Here is a 13,709-nt window from a genome sequence, read left to right as displayed (position 1 = left end):
AGCTTCTTTATGTAAAAGGCACTCTTATATGCTGTATTTTCAAGGAATATGAAGATTTCAAGAACTGGGGAGATAAGATGTACACAGGCAAAAACCTGTACCGCAACATATAATAATTGTCCTTGTATGGAACAGGTAAGTGGTATTAACACAGAAGAAAGGCAAGTAGCTTTTGATTGGAGTAGGAAGGGATGATATCCTGGAAGTATGTGAAGATTTTGCCATACGATGAAGGCAAAAAGAGATATTTGAGGAACACATAATAGCAAAAACAATGGCCAGTAGACAAGAAGGGCTAGACCAAGTTTGGAGGCCTGTGTGAAATCACAAATAACTAGGTTGGGGGTGTATGTCATGGTCAATAACAGATAAGGCTTTCAGGCTTATCTGAGCCTCTGGCTCTCAAGATTGGTAAGGTGCCCCCTTATGCCTCCTATGGCACCACTGCAAGCTGTCACTCACTCTCATTGTAGCATTTTCCTTGATAAGCTATAATTAGGCAATTACAACAGTCAGTGTCCCCCTGGGAGACTGTAAAGTCTGTGGAGCAAGGCCATTCTGGGGGGATTACTATGCCTGACTCATAGTAGGTACTCAGTAGATATTTGTTGAGGACAAATTTAATTACAAAGGAGATGACTCAAAGTAAAGAATGAGTACAGAGGGCTAGCAAGATGGTCGAATAGGAACAGCTCCGGTCTGCAGCTCCCAGTGAGATCAATGCAGAAGGCGGGTGATTTCTGTATTTCCAACTGAGGTACCTGGCTCACCTCGTTGGGACTGGTTAGACAGTGGGTGCAGCCCATGGAGGGCGAGCCTAAGCAGGGTGGGGTGTTGCCTCACCTGGGAAGTGGAAGGGGTTGGGGAACTTCCTCCCCTAGCCAAAGGAAGCTGTGAGGGACTGTGTCATGAGGAACAGTGCACTCCGGCCCAGATACTATGCTTTTCTCATGGTCTTCGCAACATACAGACCAGGAGATTCCCTTGGTCCTATGCCACCAGGGCCCTGGGTTTCAAACACAAGCCTCCATGGCCATTTCGGCAGACACTGAGCCAGCTGCAGGAGTTTTTGTTTGTTTGTTTGTTTTTTCATATCCAAGTGGTGCTTAGAACACCAGTGGGACAGAACCATTCACTCCCCTGGAGAGGGGGCTGAAGCCAGGGAACCAAGTGATCTAGCTCAGCGGATCCCACTCCTGCACATGTATCCCAGAACTTGAAGTATAATTTTACAAAAAAGAATGAGTACAAAGCATCAGATATATATCATTGATGAATCCTTCCAAAAGAAGAACTGTGAGTCAGAATTGTATACGTCTTATCTCTCTGGAAATGAAAATACTCTGTAGCATCTATGTCTATTATTCATATCTTGAATGTATGGAAGTAGGGCATTTCCTTGCAGAGAAACTTGCTTTGTTAGCTTTGTGTTTAAATAGAAAATCATCAATTTTAGACAACAGTGTCAGAATTGAAACAACTAACTAACAATTAAAATAAGAGTATTTATAAATTGGTAAATAATTCTTTAAAAAATATAAAATTAGCTGAAGCAAAACAAGAAGGAAAATTGGGCAGGTAAAAGTTTAGTTTACATGAATAAATAAAACACATCCATGTTCATGGATTGGGAGAATTAATAATGTAAAATGTCCATACTACCCAAAGTGATCCATAGATTCAGTGCAATCCCCATCAAAATGCCAATGTCATTTTTCACAGAAACAGAAAAAACAATCCTTAAATTCATATGGAATTACAGAAGACTACAAACAGCCAAAACAATCTTGAACAAAAAGAACAAAGGTGAAGGCATTATACTACCCAACTTCAAAATATATTATGAAGCAATTTTAATCAAAACAGTATGCTACTGGCATAAAAACAGACTCACCAACCAATAGAACAGGATAGAAAGCTCAAAAATAAACCCACACATTTACAATCAATTGAGTTTTGATGAAGATTCCAAGAACACACAATGGGGAAAGGACAGTCTATTCAATAAATGGTACAGGAAAAACTGGCTATCCACATGCAGAAGAATAAAAATAGGCCCTTACCTTATACCATATACAAGCACCATACACAAATAATCAACTCTAGATTAAAGACTTAAACATAAGACCTGAAACTGCAAAATTACTTGAAGAAAACAAGCGGAAAGCTCCATGACACTAGTCAGGGAAATGATTTTTTGGATATGGCCCTGAAAGATCAGGAAAAAAAGCAAAAACAGACAAATGGAATTGCATCAAACCACAAAGCTCCTGCACAGCAAAATAACAATTAATAAAATAAACCGACAACCCACAGAGTGCGAAAATATATTTGCAAGCCATACATCTGATAAGAGGTTAATATCCAAATTATATAAGAAACTCAAACAACTCAATAGCAAGAGACAAATAACCAGAATTTTTAAAAATGGGCAAAGGAACTGAACAGACACTTCTTAAAAGAAGGCATGCAAATGGCCAACAGGTTCATGGATAAAGTTCAGCACCACTAATCATTAGGGAAATACAAATGAAAACCAAAATGAGATATTACCTCACACCTGTTAAAATGGCTTTTATCAAAAAGATGAAAAATAACCAGTGTTGTCAAGGATGAAGAGAAAAGGAGCCCTTGTACACTGTTGGTGGGAATGTAAATCAGTACAGCTATTACAGAAAACAGTATGGAGGTTCCTCAGAAAACTAAAAATAGAACTAATGTATAATTCAGCAATCCTATTTTTGGGAATATATCCAAAAGAATTGAAATCAATATGTCGAAGTGATATCTGCACACCCATGTTCATTGCAGCATTATCTACAGTAGCCACGATATGAAATCAACCTAAGTGTTGTCAGTGGATAAATGGATGAGGAAGACATGGTATATACCCACAATGGAATACTATTCAGCCTTTAAAAAGAAAGAAATGTCATTTGGGACAACATGGATGAATTTGGAGGACATTATGCTAAGTAAAATAAGCCAGGCACAGAAAGACTTATAAGTGGGATCTAAAACACGTTGAATTCATAGAAGTAGGGAGCAAAATGAAGATTATCAGGGGCTGGGGGGTGAGAACTGAGGGAATGAGGAGCTGCTGGTCCAAGGTACAAAATTTTAGCTAGACAGGAAGAATAAGTTTTGAAATCCATTGCACAGTAACTGTAGTAATAATAATGTATTGTATATTTCAAAATAGCAAACAGTAAATTTCAAATGTATCACCACAAAAAATGTCAAGAAAGTGAGGCGTTGAATATGTTAATTAGCTTGATTTAATCACTCCACATTGTATACATATGGTGAAAACATCACATTGTACTCCATAAATGTAATACAAGTATGACTTGTCAATTAAAAATAAAATAAAATTTGAAAAGTAAATTTAAAAATGGGAGAAAGTCTCTCCAAAAAAAGTTTAGTTTGTATGATTGGAAAGATTGTGTTGGTGTAAAGGAAGCCTTGAAGTTAGGAGTGGAAAGTACAAATAATTATGTTATTTTTCTTCCTATTTCACACACATACACACAGAGGGGGAGAGAGAGAGAGAGAGAGGGGGGGGGGGGACACACATATCTGCCCATTTCCCTCTTAATCCTAACTCTATGAGGCCAAATATCAAGAGATAAAAAGACAAAAAGGAACAGAAGAATTGAAAGGAAGGCAAACTGGGAGAGAGGCTGTAAAGAATGTTTCAGAGTTATTTTCACCCTCTCAGAGTCAAATGAAATTGAAGATTTTTTGGGGAAAACCAAAATGAAGCCCCAAATTCAACTTCAGTCCCATATTTGTCCACCGGATTCTTAATGCCTTACCCTAAGAGTGTAAGTCCTGCCTCCCACACGGTCCCGGGCTTCCAGAACAACCACATTCAGTCCAGAGTCATGCAGAAGTTTGGCTGCTGCCATACCTGGGAGAAAAGACAGTAAGACATCAGGATCAAATATTTTACAAGGATGTCAGACAAGCTCCTCATGCTAACAGCCAATGAGAAAAGTCCATGCTGGCTCAAGTACACAATCAATTGTTACATTCAACTTACAAGTGGATATGGTTTGCCAATAGAGGCCCAGAGTCTGATGTTTCTGGAAACAACAAAAGGGATTTCATTTTTTGGTAAATTTCTCAAATCTTAAACACATCCTCTGTCACTATAACAAAATGTCTATTTTAATGACTAAATTGTATGTCTGATAATATAAATGAGAACACAAGGCCATGCTCAAGAGAAATATATGAGTCACAGACACAGGACCAAGTCCAGTCACTGACTTCATTCTCAGGGTGAATATGAAAAACCGGTAAACTGAGGGACAGTGGGCCTTCAAAGCATGTGCCAGGAACTGGGATTTACTATTAAAGTTGGACTTTTAGAAGTTGACGTAAAGTTTCAAAATCAAGGACATAAAATTCGACCCCTTGTGCATCTTGATTTCCTGATGTGACCCCTCACTGCAGAATGAAATAATTCCATTCATGACTAATTTAACTATTAATTTAGTCAAAAATATTTAGTGAATGCCTATTACATTCTCACCACCATGAATTTAGCTCTTAAAAAAATCCCACAGCTTTACTGAGGTAAATGTACATGCAATAAACTTTATCCACTGTGATGGTTAATTTTAAGTGTCAACTTGACTGGATTGTGGGATATCTAGACGGCAGGTGAAGCATTGTTTTTGGGTGTCCCTGTGAGGGTGTTTCCAGAAGAAACTGGCCTGGGAGTCGGCAGACTGGGAGAGGAAAATGGGCTCTCAATGTGGGTGGGCCCCATCCAATCCAATCGGCTGAGGCTCTGCTGGGACAAACAGGTGAAAGAAGAGGGGACTCTCTCTCTCTTTGCCCTCATTCTCCCTTCCGGAGCAGGATGCTTGTTCTCCTCCTGCCTTTGGACATCAGACTCCAGGTTTTGGACTCTGAGACTTGCACCAGTGACCTCCAGGGGGCTCTCGGGCTTTTGGACTCGGACTGGGAGTTGCACCATTAGCGTCCCTGGTTCTGAGGCTTCCAGACCAAGAAAGCTTCTCCCATGTTCCAGCTCGTAGTCAGCTATCATGGGGCTCCTCTACCTCTGTGATGGTGGGAGCCAATTCCCCCAGTAAATGTATTCTTCCATGTATCCTGTTGGTTCTGTCTTTCTGGAGAACCCTGACTGATACATCCATTAATGCAGAGTTCAATACGTTTTGACAAAGGACAAAGCATAGCGTGGAGTACACGTATAAAGTTTGGGGTACTAATCCATTCTGGATGTAGTTTTTGACCTCAAAGCTCTTAAAATACTGTATTTTTTACAAAGCACTCTTATAGAATTTAGCAAGTTTTCTCAGAGAACAGAAACCTGGTGCTCTTCCCATGATGAGTGGGCTGAATGTGCTCAGTTCCAATTACCTTACTCATCTGCTTTATGAGACCAAATACTAAGGCCATGCCAAGATGCTCTTGTGCCTTACATAAATAAAACTGCTTCTATCTTGTCTTTCAAAAATAATAGTTCTGTGCCTTTTAGACCCCACTACTGCAAAATTAAAAAGATTCCTATAAAATAGCTAATACTCATATTATATTGGGTTCTGTTTTAATAAATTAATTCAGCAAACTTCTACAACCCCGTGAGATAAGTACTGTTGACATTCCCATTTTATGGCCGAGAAAATCGAAGTCCAAAGAGATGTCCAAGGTCGCATAAGGAGTAGGTGACAAAGTCAGTTTAACTGCAGTATCTGTATTCACAGTCATTATACAACATTGTCTTCCCCGGACCCCATGGCCATCCTCTTCATTGATGGCATCTTCCAATTTTGCTACAGGGAGAAATTACACTTCAAAAGATATTTCTCACTTTTTTGGATCAACTTGTTTTAAGACACACCTGCATGTTGTGGTTTATAAGAATCCATATAACATAAAATATGAGCCCACATTAAAAACCGTAATGAAAAGCCAATGCTTCAGTCACCATCTATCAGTGATCTTAAAGGAGGAATTCCCATTTTTTAGAGAGACTGATTTGACATTTCATTATTTGAGTTAATCCATCTTCCCATCCCTGTCACTGGGGGCAGAGCCAATGCTTCCAGTTGCTGATGGGGTAACAGTTCCAAAGTCCATGAACCCCATGCAGTGTACACAAGCATTGCACAACCCTGATTTAGCAATACAGGGCACAGGATTTATAACCCCAGTTTCCTAATTTTACCTCCATAAGGAAAAAAAAACCCACTTCTATTTAAATTCAAAATTACAAACAATACAAAGACATTTTTCTCATCAAGCATCAGTTCAACAAATGAAATAACAGGCAGTCATAGCAACAGCTGTTATCACTGAATTTAGATAAACCGCTTGAGCATGCTGAGGTTTAAACAAAAGGGTTCAGAAGGAAATACAATGTCACTTGTATACACCAAGCATTTTGTATTCCACAAAAGGTACTGTCTTTTAGTAAATGCATTTACCCAATAATATCAGATGCTAAATATGAACAGTTATTAAAACAAAGGGCTTATCAAATCATTGAACAGAGCTCTCTATGCTCATGTACCTTAAACAATTATAAATAGAAAATTACAAAAATATCTTTAAAAAAGGCAACACAAAATGTGTTACTGGAAATAACTTACAATTTAGCTCACTAATGTTCATAGGGGTAGTCAAGAGGCTTTTTGGAAATCAACTGACAGAAATTGATCTGAAAAAGAAATTAGTCCAAATATCAGTGGCTTAGGGAAGTCACTGCAATTTAGAAGGTTAGGGTACATAGGAAACTGAGTTGGAGACTGGTCAAGAGGTGATTAAGATTGTTTAGAAGAGGTAGCTCAAAAGCCTCCCTCAATGATGAATTATAAAAGGACTAATGATTTGACTGCTCAATGACAATTAACTCTACAGAGCATCCCTCACTTACAAGACAGTTATTTCCCAAGAGTTCTTTTCTATGTTGGTTGTTTGGAACTTTTAACACATTTTGCCATAGAAACAAAAATATGAGAGATGATATATCCTCTGGGAAGTATGGAAATTTTCAAGTGCAATATTATTGCAAAAAAAAGATACAGTAGCAGAAATACATTTGCCCTAAAAACATTAGACAATGTAATCGCCACTATTTTAACATTTATGCAATAATCTCCTGATAAAATGCAAGTAACAATTTGTTTGTTAAAAATGAAAATACCGGCCAGGCACGGTGACTGACGCCTGTAATCAGCACTTTGGGAGGCCGAGGCAGGCGGATCACCTGTGGTCAGGAGTTTAAGACCAGCCTGGCCAACATGGGGAAACCCCGTCTCTACTAAAAATACGAAAATTACCCAGGCGTGGTAGTAGGCGCCTGTAATCCCAACTACTTGGTAGACTGAGGAAGGGAGAATTACTTGAATCTGGGAGGCGGAGGTTGCAGTGAGCTGAGACCATGCCACTGCACTCCAGCCTGGGTGACAGAGTGAGACTCTGTCTCAAAAAAAAAAAAATTAAAATACCCACAGTAATAACAACCACCATCATAACGCATGAAGTACTTTGGTCTGCGTGATGTGCTTTACACAAAAGCTCAACTGATCCTTACCACAATGCTGAGGAATATTATTATCCTCATTTTAAAAAGAAAAAAATGGCAGCTTAGAGACATTCAGTGACTTAACTGTAGGTTATACAATTAGTAAGTGGCAGAGTCAGAGTTCAACCCAAAACCTGAACTCTTAACCACTACCCTTGGACAAAAAAGAAAAAATTTAAAACACAGTAACTCTACATATACGCTGATTGATATACAGTGTCTTAAAACATTCTGCTATCTGACTAAATATAAGAATCTTAAATACCAGCTTTTCTCACAGATATTTAACTTTGCAAACAATTTAGGAGCAAGCTTATCATCACTTCATCTTTTTAAAAACCTAATGACACTTGAATTTAACATGTAGTATCAATTATAGTCTCACAAACAAATGGTAATTTGGCACTTTCAGAAGCAGTCCTTATGTCCCCATGACAGGCCCTTGGATGAATAATCATAGCACAGCACACACAAATAATGGTAGACTAATATTTAATATTATGAAATTATACAAATATTGCATCTCTCTTCTGAGAAGTTTACTTGGAAAAGTTTTCGTAAAAGTGACGACAATCTCAATTACAAGTAGACACCCAAATTATTTTAAAAACTTAGAAATCAGTGATGTGCAACATGATTAGCATTCTGCAGTTTTAGTTTTTTGCCAAGGAAAATGGCCCAAGTTAGATGCTGTAGGAGACTGGGAAATACACAGTGGCGGTAACACACAAGTGCCCTCTTTATAGTGTCTTAAGGGCAGTTAGAGGAGCCAGAATGCAAAGCGAAGGGTAAAATCAAAATCACCACCTGCCTCATGCTTGGCTTTGTCAATCTGTTTCACACTCTTCCTATCAAACTTTGGTATTTAACAAAACTTTTTTAAAAAATAAAAATGCAAAGTTAATAGTCCTGAAAACACTACATAAGAACTCTTTCCCAGTTTAAAGTTATAAAAAGAGATAGACGGAATCATGTTAACCAAAAGTGACAATGAAATTCACTACACCTCAAAGAATCCCTACTGTAATCCTGGTGAACTATATAGGCATTCCCTTGGGATTTTTTTTTTTCTTGTTGTTGTTGTTGTCATGTTTGCTTGTTTTGTTTTGTTTTGTTTTGTTTTGTTGAGACGAAGTCTCACTCTGTCACCCAGGCTGGAGTGCAGTGGCACAATCTCAGCTCACTGCAATCTCTGCCTCCTGAGTTCAAGTGATTCTCCTGCCTCAGCCTCCCCAAGTAGCTGGGATTACACGCAAGCACCACCACGCCCTGCTAATTTTTGTACTTTTTGTAGAGATGGAGTTTCACCATGTTGGCCAGCCTGGTCTCGAACACCTGACCTCAGGTGATCTGCCCGCCTCGGCCTCTCAAAGTGCTGGGATTACAAAAACCAAGAATATGCAAACATCCCTCATCACCTCTATCACTCTGACAAAGCAATGGTTTTATGAGAAAATTCTAAAAACCACCAAGTCACCTTCTGATCACATAACTGGAATTCTTTGATTTCTCTGAAGAGAATGCTTTCTAGTTGTTTGACACAAACACACACAAAAAAGTCTGAGGTAAGGAGATAAATATCACCAATTTGACATCAAATTCATAAAAGTGGTTTTTGTAGGTAGAATTTAGATGTTAATTGTTGAACTTTTCAACACAGAGTAGCAAGGAAACCCTGAACAGTAAAGCCATCACTGAAAACAGCTAACATTTTGAGCATTGACTGTGTACCAGCCGCTATTCTAAGTGTTTTAAGAACTTATTTATCCTCCCAATAACTATGAGGCAGGCAGATATAGAAAATGAAGCATAGAGAGGCCAACTAATGTGCACAAGGGTCACACAGCTAGGAAGCAGCAGAACCAGTATTCAAATTCAGGCAACCTGACTCCAGATAACAAGCACGCCTTCACAGTGAACCACTGCAAATCTTCCCTTTAACATCACAGATCATACAAGCATCAGGGCCACTGCTAGCGCATTCATGCATGCCTTTGTGTAAATTGCAAGAAGGCACACACTCCTGGCTAGTAAATTTCCAAAACATGTCCTTACTTCAGGCGAATGCAGCTCACAAGGTGCATGCAAATAGCTTGGCTGGTAGAGTGGGGGGCTGCATTGCACCCCCCTTCCACTTCATCAGCCGAATGCCCTTGGGCAGGGCACCACCTGAACAGCTTATGCTGTGGCCTTGAAGCTCATAAAACTTTTATTTCCTGAACAATAAGAATTTAATTGTCTATTCTTTGTCTCCTCAATTCTAGTACATGGTTGGCACTTACATGTTTGTAGAACGAATTTATTTAATACTCTTCTACAGAGATGACATTTGATTACTGAGTCAACAAATAAATAAATGGCTGTAGTGATCAGTGTCTGCATAAGTAAAGTATTTTAAATACAGTATGAGAAACTAAAATACTTAAGACATACTGAAACTGATTTCCTCTGGTCATCCAGAAATGGTAACATAAACTTTTGACTTTTTCAAAGGGAAAGAAAGACAGCCAGCCAATAATAATTACCATCTTACATTTGTACAGCATTGCACAGTTTCCAGCACTCACACACATTCAATCCTTAACAATAATGCCGTGAGTCTGGCATCGTTACTCCTATTTTGCGGATTAGTAAAAGGAGGTTCAGAGAGATTCAAGGGCCTGCTCACAGTTGTACGGCTAGCAATGGCAGAGCTAGGTCTGAAACCTGGTTCTGTTTCTGTGTCCTAATGTGTGTTGCCTCAGCCTTATTATCTCCTATAACATACAGAGATCCATGTTGCTAAAACAAAATTTTTGAAACATGCAGAGTTTTAAAATCAGAATTTTAAATTAACTTTCTTGGAAAGAATATGTTGATAAAATCATCTGGAGTCTGTCAATGTCCAAAGCCTTGGGACTATATCATTAGAGGAATATTTGCAGGCATGTGGAACAATGCAGCATTCTCCAGGGCAGCCCCACTGAACTACATATTAGGGGGTGTTTTGGCCAAACAGTTCCTCCTCCTTAAGTTCAAACTGGCTTCTCTTCCTGAGAATGCACCAGTCACAATTTTGGGGACAATCTAAACAACACATGACATAAACCAAATATTGCAATGTGTACCATCATTTTGATCATTGAGAAGCAATGTTTAAGATGATGTTATTCACGTCTTGTCACCCAAAATGAAAACAAAAAAATAGACTACAAGTCTTCTTGGAAATATGCTAACCTTTGCTCTGTTTCCTCTAAGACAATCAAAATATATAACGTAAAAACAAATGGCAATAGCTTGTAAAATAATGGAGACCTTTACTGAAGCCTCAGGCCGTGGGATGATTTATGCTCTTGAAAAAGATAAAAAACATCAAGCTTTAATAAGTTGCCATAGAAACCTTTCTCCAGATGCAGCCGCTTTGAGATACTAGAATGAGATTGCCTTCCAAGGTCTTTCAGAATATGTCTAAAACCATAAAAATTGTCTCTTCATCACACTTTATATGCAAATGATTGCATTTTCTAAAATGTCAGCAATCATAATGAGTCTTGTTTAATAACCAAGCTTTTGTCTCTACCTTTTGTTGTTTGAAAGGCATTGACTATCTTTTATGTATTGTAATCGTGGTAGACAAAATTTGTTTTTGCTTTACCTCAACATAGTCTCCCATGAATAAAGGAATCAAACACAGAAATTACAGCCTTGTCTTTCTCGGGTTTGTGTGTTATATTATTCATTATAAAAACTGTTCAATAAAACTAAACTTCTAATTTACCTGCCTCAAATCCTTCTGGGAATTAGAGGAAGTGTGTATGAAATAAATACAACATACACTCCTTTCAAGAAAATTGGTTTGTTTTAAGTCATAGAAGATAATTATAACATGATGCTAGATCATTCTCCTTTTTTATTTTTAATTTTTATGCGTACCTGGGTACGGTGCGATATACATGGGCACATGAAATATTGCTGACACAGGCATCACATGTGTAATAATCACATTGAGGTAATGGGGTATGCCATTTCCTTAAGCATTGTGCTCCCTCAGCTTATTCTAGAATGCATCGACTCATTTCTCTTTTTTAATTTCATTTTTTTTTTTTGAGGCGGAGTCTCGCTCGCTCGCCCGGCACTGGAAGTGCAGTGGCCGGATCCTTCAGTCACTGCAAGCTCCCGCCTCCCGGGTTACGCCATTCTCCCTGCCGTCAGCCTCCCGAGTGCCTGGGACTACAGGCGCCGCCACCGTCGCCCGGCCTAGTTTTTGTATTTTTCTAGTACGAGACGGGGTTTCACCCTAGCCAGGATGGTGTCGATTCTGACCTCCGTGATCCGCCGCCGTCTCGGCCTCCCATGATTACAGGGCTTGAGCCACCCGCGCACCGGCATGACCATTTCTTTGATGGGGATCTGAGGATGAAATATTTCACTGCTATGATAGTAGCCCTCCTATGGATTACCAACACAATTTTTAGAATCACAAACATCTTTAAGGAAGAATATAAAACTGAAGAGCTACCATTTCTGCTTTGGGTCACCCCCTCCCTAGATCCCATTCTGTGATAGGTGTTACAAATGTCGTGAAGAGGGTTAGAGGTCTGTTATAGAGTACGTTGACTACCTCTCCAGGAAAACATCCCCTTTCACCAAAAAGGAGAAGATAGATTAGGAAATCTAGAAAAAGAGGACAAAATGTGGGAGTTACCAAAGAAAAGAAATCTGGATGTGAGGTAATCGGTGATTGGAAGAAATAAAATTACAAAGGAGTCATTCAGTGATGCCAAAGGCTGGCCCTGCTTCCATCTTCTAGGAGTCTAGTGAGCCTGCCCCGACACGAACCTGTGAAACAAAGACCAAAGCAGTCAGCAGTGTACAAGGACCAGAACCAAATGAAAACACCACCTGGTCAAGAAGAAGGCAGAACTTTGCCCTTCAGTAGAAAAAGCTGTATGCCCAAAAGGCCAGCTCCTGGCTGCATAACCTCAGACAAGAGTCCTCACCTTTCTGGGACTCACTTTCCCCATCCATAAAATAAGGTGATTAAATTAGGCCGCTTCCAGTCTGTGATCAACCTAAATGAGACAGGGTGGCAATGTCATAAAGCTGAGATTTCATTACAGAGGTAGTATCTTTATGAACCCAAAGCATCTAGCCCAAAGTCTGCCCTGTGGAGCTTAAAATTTGGGTGTCATCGATAGATGTGAATAAAATATGTGATTTTGTGTTCATATATGATAAGGAAATCCTGATTTAAACAAAGCTGTTTAGGGATAGATGTGCTAAGATAATTAGGGATGAAATGTCATGATGTCTGTGACTTACTTTGAAATGCATCAAAAATCAAAAGGGATTGATAGATGGAGAGAGGGATAAATAGTTGGACATACTGGAATAAAGCAAATATAGCAAAAACATTAATTGTGGAGTCTAGTTGGTTGGTATATGAGTGTTGACTGTACAATTCTTTGAAAAATTTCATAATAAGAAATTTCTGGAAAAAAGTTAAACTGGTTTCTATACTGCTAGACTTGTTCAGAGCCTCAAGTTAATGTATCACATAATTCCATAAAGATACTATATACTATTTATATAATTTCTTAGTCTTTAATAACTTATTGGGCAACAGAGGATAAAAGTGATTCTCTTGAGGGCAGAAAGTTCTTATATTTTTTGAAAAACATACCTAAAGAAACTGGTCAATTTGGTCATTGTGGCTAAACCTGATGGTGGGTTCCTTAGACTGATGTCCAAAACATGATGTGCCTCTAGAAAAGAACAAAGCCTAACAGAAAAGGCACCATGAAGGCAGGGAAGAGGGTAACTACAGGTATTTGGAAAAGGAGCTGCCTGGGGAGGTCACAAGTACATTTGGTACAGCCAAGTTACAAAAAAGTAGAAAATGATGGTCTGGGCGCAGTGACTCACGCCTGTAATCCCAGCACTTTGGGAGGCCGAGGCGGGTGGATCACGAGGTCAGGAGATTGAGACCATCCTGGCTAACACAGTGAAACTCCGTCTCTACTAAAAGTACAAAAAATTAGCCGGGCATGGTGGCAGGCACCTGTGGTCCCAGCTGCTCGGCAGGCTGAAGCAGGAGAATGGCGTGAACCTGGCAGGCGGAGGCTGCAGTGAGCCGAGATGGTGCCACTGCACTCCAGCCTGGGCG

The 13,709-nt window shown here is 39.3% G+C and overlaps 1 protein-coding gene across 1 annotated transcript in view; it reads right to left on the bottom strand.

The window, feature by feature from the left end:
* LOC108522075 (amine oxidase [flavin-containing] B) overlaps window positions 1-13,709 on the bottom strand; it is a gene marked incomplete at its 3' end in the record, with an annotated part of 107,879 nt that overhangs the window by 62,888 nt on the left and 31,282 nt on the right. The window contains 1 exon segment of the mRNA XM_017862181.1: window positions 3,819-3,913. Coding sequence (XP_017717670.1) covers window positions 3,819-3,913 — 95 coding nt within the window.

The sequence above is a fragment of the Rhinopithecus bieti genome, unplaced genomic scaffold (assembly GCF_001698545.2).
Source record: "Rhinopithecus bieti isolate Rb0 unplaced genomic scaffold, ASM169854v2 scaffold_64046, whole genome shotgun sequence".
Lineage (NCBI taxonomy): Eukaryota > Metazoa > Chordata > Mammalia > Primates > Cercopithecidae > Rhinopithecus > Rhinopithecus bieti.
This window is presented reverse-complemented; position numbering and strand designations above follow the sequence as displayed.